This window comes from Aspergillus affinis, assembly GCF_023601865.1.
Source record: "Aspergillus affinis strain CMG 70 chromosome Unknown NODE_188_length_46308_cov_97_971015, whole genome shotgun sequence".
Taxonomy (NCBI): domain Eukaryota; kingdom Fungi; phylum Ascomycota; class Eurotiomycetes; order Eurotiales; family Aspergillaceae; genus Aspergillus; species Aspergillus affinis.
Genome location: NW_026515969.1, coordinates 27,948 through 46,308, shown reverse-complemented (window position 1 = coordinate 46,308; position 18,361 = coordinate 27,948). Strand labels below are relative to the sequence as shown.

General features: G+C 53.2%; 5 protein-coding genes across 5 annotated transcripts; 4 read left to right on the top strand and 1 right to left on the bottom strand.

Annotated features, from left to right (window-relative positions):
* Positions 1-511: 511 nt before the first annotated feature.
* KD926_003538 (TPR domain protein) lies at positions 512-2,236 on the top strand (the record flags this gene model as incomplete). Its single annotated transcript, XM_053094896.1, has 1 exon — positions 512-2,236. One exon carries the CDS (start codon positions 512-514, stop codon positions 2,234-2,236), a length of 1,725 nt encoding a protein of 574 aa, XP_052950396.1.
* A 2,347-nt stretch (positions 2,237-4,583) lies between these two features.
* Positions 4,584-5,981, top strand: KD926_003537 (uncharacterized protein; the record flags this gene model as incomplete). Its single annotated transcript, XM_053094895.1, has 1 exon — positions 4,584-5,981. One exon carries the CDS (start codon positions 4,584-4,586, stop codon positions 5,979-5,981), a length of 1,398 nt encoding a protein of 465 aa, XP_052950395.1.
* Positions 5,982-13,842: 7,861 nt separating this feature from the next.
* On the top strand, positions 13,843-14,773 carry KD926_003535 (glycoside hydrolase family 131 protein; the record flags this gene model as incomplete). The annotated part of the gene is made up of 4 exons (XM_053094894.1): positions 13,843-13,942; positions 14,005-14,141; positions 14,193-14,357; positions 14,429-14,773. 4 exons carry the CDS (start codon positions 13,843-13,845, stop codon positions 14,771-14,773), a joined length of 747 nt encoding a protein of 248 aa, XP_052950394.1.
* Positions 14,774-14,912: 139 nt separating this feature from the next.
* On the bottom strand, positions 14,913-15,713 carry KD926_003534 (SDR family oxidoreductase; the record flags this gene model as incomplete). The annotated part of the gene is made up of 1 exon (XM_053094893.1): positions 14,913-15,713. The coding sequence occupies one exon, from the start codon at positions 15,711-15,713 to the stop codon at positions 14,913-14,915; it is 801 nt and encodes a 266-aa protein (XP_052950393.1).
* Positions 15,714-16,396: 683 nt separating this feature from the next.
* On the top strand, positions 16,397-18,341 carry KD926_003533 (putative MFS multidrug transporter; the record flags this gene model as incomplete). Its single annotated transcript, XM_053094892.1, has 5 exons — positions 16,397-16,436; positions 16,499-16,673; positions 16,760-16,813; positions 16,881-17,342; positions 17,402-18,341. 5 exons carry the CDS (start codon positions 16,397-16,399, stop codon positions 18,339-18,341), a joined length of 1,671 nt encoding a protein of 556 aa, XP_052950392.1.
* Positions 18,342-18,361: the final 20 nt, after the last annotated feature.

The following is an 18,361-nucleotide window of genomic DNA, read 5'->3' as shown; positions in this document are numbered from 1 at the left end:
CCCCCCCCCCCCCCCCCCCCCCCCCCCCCCCCCCCCCCCCCCCCCCCCCCCCCCCCCCCCCCCCCCCCCCCCCCCAGCACAGCGCGGATTATGCAGATCATGATGAAAAGACCTTGAACTGGAGGAACGAGAAACCGCGTCTTTCTCCTGGTCTTCTATTCTAAAACCACCCCTGGCACTGGATAAGGACATGGGAGGATGTGCCGTTTATCCAGCTGCATGTGGCATGGACGTGTTTTAATGTTCTTGTTAGCTATTCAGCCACTTAAAAACCAATAGATAGAGTGGAAAGCTGTTTTGATATCCCCCACATCTGTGGCCATGCTCTGTTGTCTTGAATATTTCAGAATCAATCACCGCGACTGTAGGGCCCTCCTTGTCGTGATCCCGTGAACTGACCCCACTTTGACAGACTAGGTACCATCCATCGAATCTCAGCATTTCACCTCAACAACTCCGCATGAATCATAGTCAATTGTATCATTCTTGACGCCCTACATTATACCGAAAAATGGATGATAGATGCCATCGAGTCACGATGAGCAGCCACGATGAACAAGCCAAGAGTGATCGTTCCTCTGAGGATACTTACTACAACCTCGGGTCTTTCCATCGACCCGTGAGCACTACAAACCCTCAAGCTCAAACTTGGTTTGACCGTGGACTGATCTGGACATATGCATTCAACCATGAAGAGGCAGTGAATTGTTTTCAGCGGGCTATCGCGCATGACCCGAAATGTACCATGGCATATTGGGGCCTGGCGTACGCGTTGGGCCCAAACTACAATAAGCCTTGGCAGTTCTTTGATCAGAAGGAACTAGAGGTGACTGTTCAGCGCACTCATCGAGCAGTTTCCGACGCTGGTAAAGCAGCAGCCACGGCGACTCCCGTGGAGTCGGCGCTCGTAAGCGCTCTCCAGCATCGATACCCGCAAATGCATCCGACGGCAGACTGTTCGTCATGGAATCAAGGCTATGCAAATGCCATGGCCTCGGTTTATCAGCTATTTCCTGATGACTTGGACGTTGCAACGCTGTATGCTGATGCATTGATGAACCTTACGCCATGGGAGCTGTGGGATTTGAAGACTGGACAGCCGGCCGCCAACGCCCGCACCAATGAGATCAAGACGGTACTGGATCGAGCATTGGCACAAGACGGAGCTCTCCGCCATCCGGGCCTTCTACACATGTACATCCATTTGATGGAGATGTCGGGCGCTCCCGAGACGGCGCTCACAGCCGCAGACTACTTGCGTGGATTGGTACCTGATGCTGGCCATCTCAACCACATGCCCACTCACCTGGACATCCTGTGCGGTGACTATCGACGGGCCATCGCGTCCAACTCCGAAGCAATCCAGGCAGATGAACGGTTCCTGGCGCGGGCAGGGCCCGTGAACTTCTACACCCTGTACAGATCACATAACTACCATTTTCGCATCTATGCCGCCATGTTTGCCGGCCAGTCTAGGGTTGCACTGGAAACGGCGGCAGAGTTGGAATCATCGATCCCCGAAGAATTACTTCGTGTCGAATCCCCGCTAATGGCTGACTGGCTCGAGGGTTTCTTGGCAATGAAGGTGCATGTGCTGATCCGGTTCGGAAGGTGGCAAGACATTCTTGACCTGCGACTTCCACATGACGCGGACCTTTATTGCGTGACGACGGCGATGATACATTATGCCAAAGGCGTCGCACTAGCAGCGACAGGGAAGGTGGACGAGGCAGATGCTACACGGAGTATCTTCCGACAGGCGAAGAACCGAGTAGGAGAGAGCCGGATGCTGTTCAACAATCGTTGCGTGGATATACTTGCGGTCGCGGATGCCATGTTAGATGGGGAGTTGGAGTACCGTCGCGGGAACTTTGATACCGCTTATGAACATCTACGAAGATCCATTGCTTTGGAAGATAGTCTGCCCTATGACGAGCCTTGGGGGTGGATGCAGCCGACTCGACACGCGTACGGCGCTCTACTCCTTGAGCAGGGGCATGTGGAACAAGCGGCCGCGGTATATGGAGCGGACCTAGGCATGGACGATACTCTCCCACGCCCATTGCAACACCCGAACAATGTATGGGCATTGCATGGCTACCACGAGTGTTTGAGAAAGCTTGGGCGAACAGCCGAAGCACGCATTGTGAAACAACAGTTGAAACTGGCGGCTGCGACGGCTGATATTCCGATTCAATCGTCATGTTTCTGTCGCCGGAGCATTGATACAGCGTAGTCTGGTATATCTGAACTTTTCTCTCTTGTTTTTGTTTCATTGTATCTTTTGAATGATGAGCAACAAATGAGCGCATGGTCTGATTTTGAACGTAATCTTTTAGGTTTTGCCGTTGACGTGCATAAGACAATGTACATATGGCTGGAAGCATGCACGCACAGCGCAAGGAAGGAACCACCTGCAGTCGAGTGTCCAACCGAATTTGATTGTCTTGCTTCGTTCGACCTGGCATCACGTGTAGCGCGACCACCCCCCAAGGCGTCTGTCGTCAGAAACAACCGTGCCGGTTAAACATCCCATCTCTCGACTCCAACCTCAACTCGGACTCCGAGAAGATCCCGGCTCGCTGTATAAGATCGGTGTCTTGGGGACGGGAAATGAAACCCAAAATCGGATGGCGCGGAAAAAAGATCCTAGAGTAGCCTACCATACTAGGTGCGTTGCCATGCGTTGAAACCTAGCCACTACTTTAGAAGGCTTGAGACCATCTTGCTGATTCGGGAAAGAGTCCCAATCCTTCAGTGCTCGCCCTGACGGGATTTCGTCACTCTCATAAACCTATATCTGCTCATAATCGGGATTAGAAAATTTGTACCCCGTACCTACAATTGCAAGTGAAGCGTTCCACATGTGGAATGAATACAATCCTCCCCATAGATTATGGAGTCGACAATTTATCTTCCCCGCAGTTAAAAGTGCCAAAAAGACACAATGTTGAAACTTGAACAGTTGAACCCCTCCCAAAGTCCACTTCATTGACAAACGGAGTCGCCGTGAGAAAGATGTGTTGAAATCATTTGCAGAGGGCCGACACGAGCTCCACCGCGATGGCAAAATGCATCCACTTCTTCACCCGAAGAAGCAGGCCTGCCGACCGCAGGATCCACCGGGCTGCAAACTTTGGCTGCAGCGTCAACTTTAGGGGGCAGCGAACTTTTCACGATAATTGATGAAACGACAGAGATAACCGAGGAAGGATTTTGAATGTCTAGGCAGTGTGGTCGAATCGATCAATCCTTGACTCCAAGCCCAAGGCTTGCTTCCTCGCGACTATTCCCCGAGAGGCACGGAGGGCCTTGTGCGTCGATCTACTGCATGAACGCTGTCCGCCATCGTTATATGATGTCATAGCCAATTCTTTACCTTGTGTATTTGCTAGCGGATAATAATGTGCATGCGCTGTTCCCGTACGGATAACACAATGGTGATAGCCGATCAGGGACCGGGACAATAGTTCCGGAGCTGCTGAACGCTGACCACCTCGGTCCGGACCCTGTCAGAGTGGCAGAAAGATATTGTGTTTGTCTCGAAGAGACGGGATTAAGTGAATTATGCTCGGTACTAATGATCTGATGTGGATTGACTGGAATGATTGGACAATTCCACGGCTACTGGATTCGGCATGAACCACGGCCTGGATTTGCTCCCACGGCTCTCCTCCGAGTTTGCCGCCGGGCTGGTTAGAAAAACCTAAGCTAAAAACCCCCACGAGAGTCGAGACAATGAATCGTCCCCCGTTCGTTTTCGAGGTACATATGGTGGAGAAGGGGAGCCAGCTAAAGGCTGTACTATGAGAGATGATATCCTCGTACCCCTCTCTCCAACAAGAAGTCAGATCAGGATCGTCGGTTGTCCGCACACGAAGATTCTATCTGATTATCAGTACTGAGTAGTACTGTACTAGAGCTTTGGCTCCCCCAATGACGGCCACACCTGTGGCAACACGCTCGGGTAAATTAGGTTCCTTGTCACCTCTTGCGTATTGAGCAGTTGAGGGTGGAATACGGTCGAGCAGATCCGCTGCAGGTCATTTCATCGAAGAGGATTGGCCATGGAAGCGGGCCGCCGGTCTTTGTTCTGCAGCAGATAGCGATCCTTCGTTCAACGTGCGCCGCAGTGGATCATAGATGGCCTTGAGTTCAGCACGGGTGACAATATGATCACGATTGCCCTCTATCCCCCAATGGCAGGCAGTTAGAGAACAGCCACGGATTGAAGCAGGTCAAGCGATCTCTAATTAAGAATCTCAAGCCTTCCGCCGAGTCCGCCCACATGGTGGCTTGGAGTGTTCCATTGGCCCGCTTTTTTTCATTCCTTTCTTCGAATGATCGGCCCCGATGATGGAATGGCTTTTCTGTTTAGGGCTGTGGAGGAGGGCTAGAGATGGAAGAACCCGAAGAATTTTCTGTGCCGGTGATTAAAGTTATCGGTTTGGGTGGCCATATTAAAGAATGAGGCCCACCTCTCTTCGAAGGGTACACTTTTCCTTCCTCACTGGAACTTCTCAGGAATTTCTCAATCCCATTGTCTCCCAACCATTACGGGCAGATGGTCTCGTGGTCACGTCATGTCTCCCCTACTTCCCAATGATATCATTCTTCTGGCTGGGGAGTTCTTGGAAGACCACCAAGATCGCTATAACCTTGTCTTTGTATCCCGTCGCTTTCACGACCTCCTCTTGCGCCTAGTATATCGAAAGGCCACTTTGAAGAATGCCTCGCAGACTCGTTCTTTCCTGAATGCTCTCTTGCGCCGCCCTGAGCTGGCTCGGGCGGTGCGAAGCCTGCATTTCGATGACTGGAAGCAAGCATCTTCTGGCTCTTCTCCATCATCGTCGCAGGACATAGACTGGACGCCATTCAAGAACTGGGCTCGGATGATCAGCCAGTCAGAGGAAGAATACTTACAATGGGAGAAGGATTTGCTTGACGACGTAGAGGAGGCGTGGATTGCTCTTGCTCTGCCGCTGGCGAGCAACCTACGAGAACTCCGATTGGTGTACCCTCAGGAGAGCGTGTATCTGGACCGCACGCTGCAAAGAGCTCTGAAGGGGGAGAAGCCCTTCGATGAGCAGCCTGCCTTCCGTGTTTTACAGGAGGTGTCCCTCGGTCACATGGAAAATGAGGCAGACACTCCGGGTAGCTTCGCACCGTCTCAGCTTTTCCCATTCTTCCAGTTACCATCAATGCGAGCGTTATCCGCAGATTCAGTAGTCGAGTCCAGCTCGTCGTCCAACGACGAGGCCGAACAGACGACGGAAACGCCTCAGCTCGGACCCTCAAAAATATCTGAGATTACGCTCCACTCGAGCAATGGTTCCAGGGGCATGGAAGGACTGATCGCTTCCTGCCCGTCGCTTCGGTCGTTTAAATATCAGCACTCTGACTCCCATCTGCTTTCCGAGGGCTACCGGCCTTCGGAATTTGCCCGGTCGCTGACGGCTAGTAAAGGCAGTCTCGAGACATTGTGGCTGGATAGCTTCGGAACCCATCTGCCCTTCACCATCGCCGGAGCCAACGAGACGCACGACGAGTGGTTTGGGACGTTGACGGATTTTACGGCGTTGAAGGACATCCGAATTCGCCTCCCCAACCTTCTGGACGTGCGCTACCAGTTCGAGCCCTCGACCACGCTACCCGATGTTCTCCCGCCGTCGGTGCAAACGTTGTCGGTGGAGGGATGCAAGGAGATGTCGCTGAGAATGCTGATTGGGCAGCTGAAAATGGTGCTCGGTCAGCGCGAAAAGCGATTTGTCGGCCTGCGTCGCTTGGACATTGAAGGGTTCTTCCATGACGAGGAAGACGAGGATGCTTCTGGCTACGATGCCCAGGCGGCTAACGCCGGGGGCGAGAAGGTCATCAAATCTCGCGTCTATGAGATGACCGAGGCGTTGCACACCTCGTGCGCTGAGGCTGGCATCGAACTGCACCTGCGTGACCGAGACTGCCCTTCGACGATGACCTAACATGATTATGAGATACGAACTTTGTTTTGGCAGGGTGACATAGACTTGTGTCTTCTTTATATGGTTTTTCTTTGTTTGTTGAGTTGTATAATACCCTCATAGACACTATAGACAGTGGAACTAACAAGTTTCAACTTCTGCGTGATGATTTGTTTATGGATTTTGCCCAGCTCATAAGGTTGTATTGACTTTTTGATTGACAGTTGGCATGGCCGATACTTATAGACTTGAATTTTAATCTATGCATGCATTGAATGATCAGCGGTTCTACATTTCATCTCTCCTACGTGGACTCCATGTGCCCGAGGCAAGGGGCCAGGATGATCCAACTCTCATTCACTATAGTTCAGGACTATAGACCAACCATGGTCAGGCCGAGAGGATTAGACTAGCGGTTCCAGCCGACCACAAATGCTGGAGAAAGGAAGTGCTCGAGGCTCCTGGACTCACGCGATCTTGCTTTCTCCGCATTTCACGTCGTATTCCATCGGGTCGCTGACGTGGTTAGTTTCTTGTCATCTGGCATCTCCTCAGAGTCTATCTAATTAATCTTATTCTCTCATTTCCGGATTTATTGTCCTTGTTCCATCTCTGTTCTCTCATCCTTCATTCTCTCTCTCTCTCTTTTCCTTCCTTCCCCCATTCTTTCTCGCTGTTCCTTGTCTGTCCTCTTATCGATCAACCGCAGCAGCTAACACGATGCAGTACATCCCCGGGGTGGACGATCGCGACCGTGAGGAAAAGCACGAGAAGCATGAACACGCAGAGAACGTGCCCGCCTATGGAGATCCTTTTGGTAATGAGGAGTTTGCAGAGGTCCAATATCGCACCTTGCAATGGTGGTGAGTCCTGCCTTGTCCTACTCTGCCCTGTACACTGTAACACATCCCATCTGGTGTTTAACTTTACTGACCTGATTTCTTTTGTCAAGGCAATGCGCCATGAGTAAGCCCCCTCCCAACATCACGAAAGACGACGAAGAAATTCAAGAACACCAGCCCTGTCTCTAATCCACTATCAATAGTCATGATTGCCGAGACGATCTCCCTGGGAATCTTATCGCTGCCGTCTGCCGTGGCGGCGCTCGGCCTGGCACCGTGAGTGGCTCTCCATGCCTATCCCAAGACTTTTGGCGCCTTGGGGGCTTCGCTGTGGCTGATTTAAGCCTTTTCCTCTTCCCGTCCCTGTACCTCACCCCGCATTCCTGGGTCGTGACACCTTTGTGTTAATCCTGATGTTTTCCTATTAACAGGGCTGTCGTACTCATCGTCGGCCTCGGCGTCGTCGCCACCTATACCGGCTACGTGATCGGACAGTTCAAGCTGCGCTATCCCCATGTACACAGCATGGCGGACGCCGGCGAGGTCATGCTCGGTGGCTTCGGGCGCGAGCTTCTCGGCACCGCACAGCTGCTCTTCCTGGTCTTTATCATGGGCAGCCATCTCCTGACATTCATTGTCATGATGAACACCGTCACCGACCACGGCACCTGCTCGATCGTCTTTGGGGTCGTGGGCCTGGTCTTGTCGTTTGTGTTGACGTTACCGAGGACGTTGAAGAAGGTGTCGTGGATGTCGATCTCGTGTGCGTACAACTAGATCCTGCTTTTTTCTTGCTTTCGCATTTTTCTTCTCAGTTTTTCTTCGGGGCTCAGAGTTGATATTCTAGAACGACCAGCATTCATCAGTATCGTCGCCGCGGTGTTGATCACCATGATCGCAATCGGCATCCAACGCCCTGGCGATGGTCAGATCGATACCACCGTGGAAACGAGCCTGTATAAGGGCTTCCTCGCCGTGACAAACCTTGTCTTTGCTTATGGTAGGCTGGCTTAACACTGTCCTTCCCTTCCATTCCCCATAACGGTTACCTCGTCAATGAAAACAGTAGTGCAACGATTAACTCGAATATAGCCGGCCATGTGGCATTCTTCGGCTTCATCTCGGAGATGAAGACTCCCACAGATTACCCAAAGACGCTGTACATGCTCCAAAGCATCGACACAAGCATGTACGTCGTCACCGCTGTAGTGATCTATTACTACGGCGGGAAGGACGTGAAATCGCCCGCGCTGGGATCGACGAGTCCCCTGATCGCGAAGATTGCCTATGGAATTGCCATTCCGACCGTATGTTCAGAACGGATTCCACATTCCGCATTCTACTGCTATAGCAATCCAGACATAGTCCGATATAGCCAAGCTAACTAACTCACCATAGATCGTGATCGCGGGTGTGATCAACGGACACGTCGCGTGCAAGTACATCTACGTGCGCCTCTTTCGGGGAACAGACCGCATGCATAAACGCAATTTCCTCTCCCTAGGGACCTGGGTGCTGATCGGGCTGGTACTCTGGACGATAGCATGGATCATCGCCGAGGCGATTCCCGTGTTCAATAATCTGCTGAGTCTGATTGTAAGGGATACACACTCTCTGTGGCTATCACGGATGCTAATAAGGGTATTCTCCAGACGGCGCTTTTCGCAAGTTGGTTCACATGTGAGATCTCCACCTCCGCCTCCGCCTCCATTTCCTACTTATCTATATATGCGAGAAACTAATATCAAAATAGATGGAATGAGCGGCATCTTCTGGTTGTTCCTGAACTGGGGACGATACACTTCATCGAAGCAGAAGATCTTCCTGACCGTTATTAATGCCATTATCGTCGGAATTGGGGGTTGTCTGGTAAGTCCACCCATCAACCTAGCGCTTTTCTTTTTGCTGCTTATTCGAATGGGACACTGATGACATACAGTGTGGATTGGGCTTGTATGTCTCTGGCAAGGCGCTCCATGATAACCCCAGCAGTGCTAGCTTTTCATGTGCCAATAATGCATGATTTTAGAGGAAGCTCGAGACACGGGGATTATAGTAAGTGTTGTATGTGTCTAGACAATTGTCGCCATGTAAGGGTATTTTTTACGACTTCAATTCCCCAATACATCATACATTACTTAAGATCTGCCATGCAAAAAAAGAGATATATTACTTAGATACCTAGTAACTGCGCCAGACGAATGAACGAATGATCCACCGGAACTATTAGTTCCAATCATCGCTGGATGGGAGCTAGATTCACCTATGCCGGCAACGTATGATGATGTAGAACCCCGGAAACAGAGTTTAGTAAGCGGTTCATATGACTAACTAACTAGTAAGACTGCTATTACGAACTATAGAAAGGGAATCTACTGACTCAATTCCACAGACTAGCTAGTGCCGTTTGTAGGCGACGTCATGATATCAACATGACGTTTTCCCCGCATGGCGTAACATTTGGTCGGGAAATAAATACACCATTGCTGGCACGTGGGGACCGGGCAGTTACTTGTCAATTGCTTTTGTAAATAGATAGAAGTCATGTTAGAAGAGAAAGGCACGCAGACCGACAGCCCCACGATCGGCGACTCTCGCAGTTCTGCCGATTCGGCATCTGAACCGGAGAAGCAGCGTCTGTACCGGCAGGAACGGAATAGCCACGATGCTGATCCCAATATCGTTGAATGGGATGGACCCGATGATCCGGTAAGCTTGATTGATCTTAATCTATTCTGCGGCGAGATCTTTATGGTTGTTTATCTTCATGCTCACACGCTTGACAGGAACATCCACGGAATTTTCGAACGGCTCGCAAATGGGTCATTACACTCACCTTGGGGTTTATGACCTTTTGTGTCACTTTTGCCTCGTCGGTGTTCAGCACGGCTGCTGTCGTGACGGCCCAGAAATTCGGGGTATCCGAGGAAGTGATGGTGCTGGGCACGAGTCTGTTCGTGCTGGGCTTTAGTTTCGGTCCGTTGATCTTTGGACCATTGTCGGAGCTATACGGACGGAAGAAGCCACTGTTCGTGGGATTTTTTATCTTCGCCATCTTTCAGATCCCCGTGGCTGTGGCGCAGAATTTACAGACGATCTTTGTCTGTCGATTCTTTGGGGGTCTATTTGCGAGTGCGCCGTTAGCTATTGTATGTGTGCAACATTCGGTACGCAATCGACCTGGTTACTGACGAGCGACCGCAGGTTGGAGGAGCCCTGGCTGACATGTTTGGCCCCGTTGACCGTGGAATCGCCGTCGCCATCTTCGCTGCTAGCACGTTCATTGGGCCTGTCGCTGGTCCTATTGTGGGCGGGTTCATCACAATGTCTCATCTTGGGTGGCGTTGGACCGAGTATATCACAGCTATAATGGCATTTTTCTTCGGCACGATCGGCTTGCTAATCGTGCCCGAGACCTTCGAGCCCGTTCTTCTCCGGCGACGGGCGCAGGTGTTGCGACGTACGACGGGCAACTGGGCTCTGCATGCTCGTTCGGAGGAGACTATTGTCATGGACCCGAAGCATATTGCGCATAACTATCTCCTGCGACCGGTGCAGATGCTGATCCTTGAGCCCATTCTGTCGCTGATCACCTTGTATATGGGCTTTATTTATGGGTTCTTGTACTTGTGCTTCGAGGCTTACCCGGTGGCATTCCAAGAGGACCGGGGATGGAACGAAGGGGTGGGGGCACTGCCCTTTATTGCGATCACCTGCGGCGTGTTAGTAGGCTGCGCCTTCATAATCGTGTTCACGAAGCTGCGGTTCCAGCGGGTGATGGAACGCACTGGAGCAGTGGTCCCCGAAGAACGACTCGTTCCCATGATGGTGGGTGGCGTGTTATTGCCTGCAGGCATGTTCTGGTTTGGGTGGACGTCCAGCCCAAATATCACTTGGGTGCCACAGGTAATCTCAGGGGGATTCTTGGGAGCAGGGGTGCTGTTGATCTTCTTGCAGGTATGTGGCCATCTCTTGATATGTATGGCGCTGTCCCTCCCGCTAACTCCACCAGGGCTTGAATTATATCATTGATTGCTATGCCACCAACTCCAATTCTGCGATTGCCGCTAATTCGTTCTTCCGGTCTGCGTTGGGGGCTGGATTCCCCCTGTTTGCCAACCCTATGGTAAGTTCTCTGTCCTCGATCTACCGAGAGGCGAGCTGACGACGGCTAGTTCCACAACCTGGGAGTCAATTGGGCCATGACGTTGCTGGGATGTTTGACGGTGATCTTATTTCCGGTTCCGATATTATTTTATGTATATGGTAAGAAGATTCGAACGTGGAGTCGATATAGCCCGACTGGTTGAGGTGGTTTATCTGGCTGGGATAAGTAGGGCGAGTGGCCTGTAGACAATTAGATCAGCTAATTGATTTGATTGACTTGAGCCTTATCACTGGTATCTTGACTGACACACCGGGATTATCAAGCCGACTGATCCACAGTATCGATCAGCCCCGTAAACGAGGTACGTTCATCCTGAGCAAGCGACGAGCAGAATGGCGAAGAGGGTAACATTTACTCGCTCTCTTCACCATGTGAGCTCGACTTGCCAACTGGAGTAACGGTTGCAGAGAGGCAAGAGAATCTCAGCCTGTCGTCGACGTGCGTTTCCTCTCCTTTCATGAGTTCGTGAAGATCCATCTTGGCTGGCCCGAGGTCCATCGGCCGGGTCCGATGGGAGTAGCCCGTCCAGTGGAGACATCCACCTTCCGGCCATCTAAGCTCCTCAAGTGCAAGCGGGGGCTTCTAAGCGACCCTCCTCCAGCCAAGCATCTGGTAGACCAGACTAGACTAGAGCATCTCTGGTCCTTCAGCCAAATTCTGGGGAAGCGGCGATCCACGGGTGCCGCCGATGGCCGGATGCGGTGCCCGTGCAACATACGGGACTTTCTGTATCTCAATGCGTGTGTAGGAGATGGGATCAACGGTCCTTTAATGGACCGTCAATTGTATATCTAGCGGGAAATCGCCGCCTAGTTTGATCGTACGATCTATCATCATTTTTTTGTCTATGCTCGAGCGTGTATAACCTAACCATGCAGCCTTATTTCGGCCTGCGCGGCGCTCTGCTGAACCGCGCTATCATCTGGCTGGTCGTTTGTCCGGCATTCCTCTGCTATGGCTATAACCAAGGCGTCACTGGCGGTCTTTTGACGCTCAAGTCGTTCTCGGAGACTTTCCCCGAGATGAACACGCTGACCACGACGGGAGAGGAGCAGCGTTATAACTCTACCATTCAGGGTAATCCTCCTTTGATCTCCCCGAGCCTGGTGAAAGTAGCTCCCTTGCTGACATGTCAGGCACGGTGGTTGCCCTATACACGGTAGGAGGGATCTTCGGATCTCTCTCCTGCATCTACCTGGGCGACCTGCTGGGACGACGTCGCGTTATATTCCTGACCTCTGCCGTGTCCATCATCGGCGCCATTCTGATGGCCACCTCGTTCGGCCTGCCCCAGTTCATCGTTGCCCGCCTGGTGCTGGGCGTGGGCACCGGCGGGTACGTGGCCACGGTGCCGGTTTGGCAGGCTGAGATCTCGCAGGCGAAGAAGCGCGGCGCCCATGTCGTGACGGACGGCATCTTCATCGGTGCCGGCATCACCATCTCTTTGTGGATTGACTTTGGCTTCTACTTTGTCACCGGTAACTCCGTGTCGTGGCGGTTCCCGCTGGCGTTCCAAATCTTGCTGTCCTTGATAGTCATGGCTTTCATTCTCGTCTTCCCCGAATCACCTCGATGGCTGGTGAAGTGTGGACGACAGAGTGAAGCCCGAGAAATCCTGGCAGCGCTGGCGGACTTGCCGTCGGACGACGAGGCCATTAACATGGCTTTGGCTGACATCGAACGGTCGCTGGCTCTGTCGGGTACGGGGTCATGGATGGACATGCTGAGCATGGGAGAACAGCGACTCTTCCATCGTACTATGCTGGCAGCGAGTGGTCAGATGTTCCAGCAGATGTGCGGTATCAATCTGATCACCTTCTACGCAACGACCATCTTCGAGCAGTACCTGGGCCTGAGTCCCTTGCAGTCTCGCATTCTGGCGGCGTCCATGTGCCTGACACAACCGCTGGGCGGGTTCCTGGCCTTTTTCACCATCGACCGCCTCGGTCGGCGTCCGTTGATGCTCTGGAGTGCCGCGGGCATGTCGGCGTCGATGGCAGTCCTGGCGGGCACAACGTCGCTGACCGACAACACGGGCGCGCTGGTCACGGCTGTAGTGTTCCTGTTTGTCTTCGAATTCATCTTCACCGTCGGGTACTCCGGCCTCACATTCCTCTATGCCACGGAAGTCGCTCCGTTGCAGCTTCGCGCGGCTATCAGCGCCGTGTCCACGGCGGCAGTCTGGACGTTCAACTTCTTGCTGGCGGAGGTGACCCCCGTCGGCTTCAACACCATTGAGTACCGCTATTACATCATCTTCGCCGTGTTAAATGCGGTGATCGTGCCCGTCGTGTACCTCTTTTTCCCCGAGACCAACGGTCGGTCGCTAGAGGAGATCGACGAGATCTTCCTGCGTTCCAAGTCGGTGCTGGATCCGCCACGCCTGGCGCGGTCGCTACCACGGATGCACCTGGCCGAGGACGTGGACATGGAAAGGACGGAATCTGGGGAGAGTAATAATGGCAAGGGGAAGTTGTGAAAGGAAGGAAAGGACTACGAAGGGAGGGCCGAAATGGCAGGGGCAAGGACTGAGATCCTGTAGGGTTCACGACCGGAACGAAATGCAATGATGAAGCAGCGATGGATTCACCGTGACTCTCAGCGAGTGTCGGATGGACGGGCCGGACCTGGTTAAATCCAAATGATCGTCATGAAGACTCCCTTGCTGGAGGTTAGTTTAATGAGCGGCTCCGTGTCAGTTTTGGCAGTGTAGATCTATCTGAAACGTTGTCTGAAACGGGCTCCATCCGGCGTCTGGTTATAAAGCCAAGCCGTTTGACACCCCGTTGAAGACCCGGAGACAGGAACGCAGCGCTTTTCTTTTCTTCCTCATTCTTTTCTGCGGTCTTTTCTTGTCGAATTCAGTGCAAAAATGAAGTCAATCCTCTTTTACATCCCTTTGGCTCAGGCCGGTACAGTCGTCTGGAACGGCTTCTTCAACGAGTCCTTCACTGTCGACCACTTCGATAAATGTAAGTTTCTTCTCGTTGAGTTATCGTTAGCGCTTGAGAAAATCCAAAGCTCATCGTCTCAGGGTCGTGGTCCAACCAAATCGAGCCCTTCCAATGGTACATTCATGGCTCCGAGGAGACCTCCCACTACCTGGAGCTGTCCTCCGACTTCAAGAACCCGGCCGACAAAGCCGAGGCCAAGGGAATCCGCATCACGATTGTAAGTACATTTTCTGGTTTTAATGTATGGACCGAATACTCACAAGAACAGGACGACACTGCGTCATGGAACGGTCAGACCATGATGCGATCGGAGCTCATCCCTCAGACCAAGGCCGACCTAGGCTCCGGCAAGCTCTTCTACCACTTCTCGCTGCAGACGAAGGAGAAGAACGCCCCGGATGCAAGTCTCGAGCATCAGATCGCGTTCTTCGAGGTATGCCATCTATCTACTTATCTTCTGGATTACACTACCGAATATGGGGCGACTGACACCAGGACCTCTAGAGCCACTTCACCGAACTGAAATACGGCGGCGACGAAAAGACCCTCCGCTGGATGGCCGACGGCAAGGCGCACTGGTCGACCGATCTCGAGTCCGGCACCTGGCACAACTTTGCCTACGAGATCGACTTCGATGCGCAGACCGTTGGACTCTGGGCGTCGAGCGGATCCGCGGCGTTGACGCAGGTCGTCAAGCCCGTGAGTGCGTCGGCCCAGACTAACTCGCAGGACTGGCACGTCGGGGAGCTGCGACTGGATAACGGCAAGAAGGGCGGCGCCGAGGACTGGTTCTGGTCGGGCATCTACATTGAGAAGGGAGATATTACCAAGGCGATCGCTGGACCTTGAAGAAGTGAATAGCTTGGATTACAGAAAAATGAATGAGTGGTAGAACTAGAACTTGGATATTCATTTCATATATCATAACGTCCCGCATTATATATATAAGGGAAAAACTATTTTCACATGCTTCGTAAGAATCAACAATTTACCGCACGCAGTATCCACCGTCAATGCGCATGTCGTTGCCAGTCATGTATGTGCTGGCATCGGAGGCCAGGTAGACGTAGGCGCCCTTGAGCTCCTTGGCGTCACCGTTACGACCCAGAGGGATCATGGAGAGCCAGAGGTTCTGGGTGTCCTGGTCGACGAAGTCAGACAGACCGGTGTCGATGTAGCCAGGAGAGATGGAGTTGACACGAGCGAAGTCGCGCCACTCGTTGGCCAGCGAGCGAGCGAAGTGGATGCAACCGGCCTTAGCAACGTTGTAGGAGGTCTGTTCCTGGGGGAAGTTTGCGATGTGGCCGGACATGGAAGAGGTGACGACGAAGCTGCCAGTGCCGCGCTGCTTGAAATGAGGGCCGACGGCCTTCGCGCAGTGGAAGGTACCGGTCAAGTCGGTCTGGATGACCTCCTCCCAGTCCTTGACGGAGCCGTCAAGGATGCCGCTGCTGGCGGTGCGGCCGGCGTTGGCGATGAAGGCGTCGATCTGGCCAAAGTCGGCGAGGACGGCGTTGACGAAGGACTCGACGCTGTTCCAGTCGCCGACGTCGCACTTGTAGGCCTTGGCCTTGACGCCGTAGGTCTTGGTGAGCTCGTCGACGTTCTTCTGGGCGCCCTCGGCACGCGAGGCGTAGGTGATGGCGACGTTGGCACCGAACTCGGCACAGCCACGGGCGGCCTCAATACCCATTCCGCGGGGTCCGGAGGCACCGGTGACGACGACGACCTTGCCCTTCATGGAGAGCAAGTCGTGGAGGGAGTTGGCGGCGGGGATGTTGACGGGCATGTTGATGGTTTGTTGAGAAGATGCGTTTTGGTGGGAAAAAAGGAGATGGATTTGGGAGGTTTGAAGGAGAGATTAATGGATAGATTAATGGATATATGGATAGAGGGAGAGATAGATAGATAGATAGATGATAGACAAACGAACGGAAGAGCCGGAGAGGCAGGGGTATAAATACCAGGAGTGGTGATCTCACCAGGTGGGACCGGGAAGGATGACATCATCGGAGGGGAGCTCTCTGCCCACCCCGTGCCCAGTGCCCAGTGCCGACTACTGACAAGGTAGACAAGTTATTTACTAGTTAGCACTACTCCACCTCCGCCAAACAGTGAAATCACCGACTGGGTCCGCCGACAAACCGGGCATCTCAAGTCCAGCCCACTTCGGACCGGCTTGTTCGACACTCCCAACGGCACACCGGGGCTCATCGGTCAGGAAACAAAGAAACCGTCGACATCATCGCCCGTATGGAGCCCGCATCATGCATGTTTCTCCGGTTCCATGACGACACGAGTACCGGCCTGTCCGTGGTTCTCGGCCCCTCAATGCTAAGACAACGCCCCGGCCAATTAATAAAACCATCCGGCGGCAGGCCGATGCAGATCATGGTGGTCGTGCGACGTGTCTGGAACTAATGATCAAGGAACAAGTTGAAGCTATCCAAGATAAGAACATTTTCGTGTGTCATGTCAGTCTCGGACCCGCAGCGTACCCTGCGAAGGGCTAGTACGCATACCAACGATTTCGACGATTCCTTTTTGGGCCGGTATGGTCTTCCTCTAATGCAGATCTAGCTTCGCGCGAAGGATCAGACCAGACGAAGGCTAATCATCGTATGATGCGCAGTGTGAGATCGTTCTTCCATCGGGACAGCCACGTCGGCGTGGTCAGTCACCATGCGCTTCGGGATAAGGAAGATATCGAGATTCATACCTGGGATGGGAAGGATGACCCGGACAATCCGTACGTGTGGCTCAGATTTCAGCGAGAGGAACTTGGAGTACGAACTGGAAGGGGAACAACGACTAATGGGTGTCGGTTTGGTATAGGTTCAATTGGAGCAATTCGTACAAATGGACGTTGACTATCACCATCTGCATTATGTGAGTGACTGGTCTTAATTTGGAGATCCTATGTCGATAACCTCAGCTGACATTCGCTGCCCCCCAGATCGGTGCTGACCGGTCTCCCGGCCGGTTCCTACGGCGCCGGGAATAGCTACATGGAACAGAAGTTTCATGTGCAAAATACGCCGTTCCCCAATTTGGCCTGGGCCACGACTTCCTGGAACATGGGAGCCGCCTTTTGGCCGCTGATCTTCGTGCCCTTGACCGAGTCGTCCGGCCGTATGCCGGGCTATTTCGTTGCATATGGCCTGTTGATCATATCGTTGTTCCCGTCGGCTTTTGCGCAGAACTTCGCGACGCTGGTGGTGACTCGGTTCTTCGGCGGCGGTGCTTCGTCCGTGTCGATTAATATCGTCGGCGGGAGTATCAGTGATGTCTGGCGCGGTGACAAGGCACGCAGCATTCCCATGTCACTGTTCGGCTTGACCAGTGTCATTGGAATTGCTCTGGGACCGTTCATCGGCTCTGCTATTCAGGCTATCCATAAGAATGACCCGTGGCGATGGTGAGTTTCTCAATCCACACGTCGTATTTGCAATCTCGTACTAAGGAGTCTTTTTAAAGGATCTTTTACATCCAGATCATCTACAACGCAGGCTTACTCCCCGTTTTCTGGTTCATCCTCTACGAGACCCGCGGCGACGTGATTCTCTCTCGCCGCGCCAAAAAGATCCGCAAGGAGACTGGACGTCCGGTCTACGCGGAGGCGGAAATCAGCCAAACGAGCGTGTGGAAGCTGCTACAGGTGTCATTCGAGCGGCCTACGCGCATGCTGCTAACCGAACCCGTCGTAGCCTTCTTCACTCTCTGGATCAGTTTCGCCTGGGGCATCCTCTTCCTATTCTTCAGCAGCGTCGTGCAAACATTCAGCACGAACTACGGCATGAACACCCTTCAGACGGGACTCATCCAGCTCGCCATCTCAGTCGGCGCACTCATCGGCACCATTGTCAATCCCCTCCAAGACATGATCTACCTGCGATCGGCAAGCCGCAACAAAGAGGCCCCCGGCCGCCCGGTGCCCGAGGCCCGCCTGTACACGTCCATCCCGGGGAGTTTGCTTTTCGCTGGCGGACTGTTCTGGTACGGGTGGTCGAGTTTCCCGCACGTGCATTGGATCGTGCCGACGTGCGGCATCGCCGCCACGGGTCTGGGCATCTACTCGATCTACATGGCCGTGATCAACTACCTGACGGACGCCTACGAGAAGTACGCAGCGTCTGCGCTTTCGGCGGCGTCGTTGGGGCGAAACTCCTTCGGGGCATTTTTGCCGTTAGCGTCGTACGAGTTGTTCGATCGGTTGGGGTACGGATGGGCGGGCTCGTTGCTGGGGTTCATCGGCGTGGCGTTGTCGGTGGTGCCGCTGGTGCTGGTCTGGAAGGGACCGGAGATTCGACGACGGAGTCCGTTCATGCGCGAGTCGACGTTTGCGGGAGAAGACAGCGAGACAGAGAAGGAGGAAGAGGCAGCCGTGGAAGGGAATGAAACAGCGAGGAGGGCGTAAAATCATCTGGTCTTGGGGGT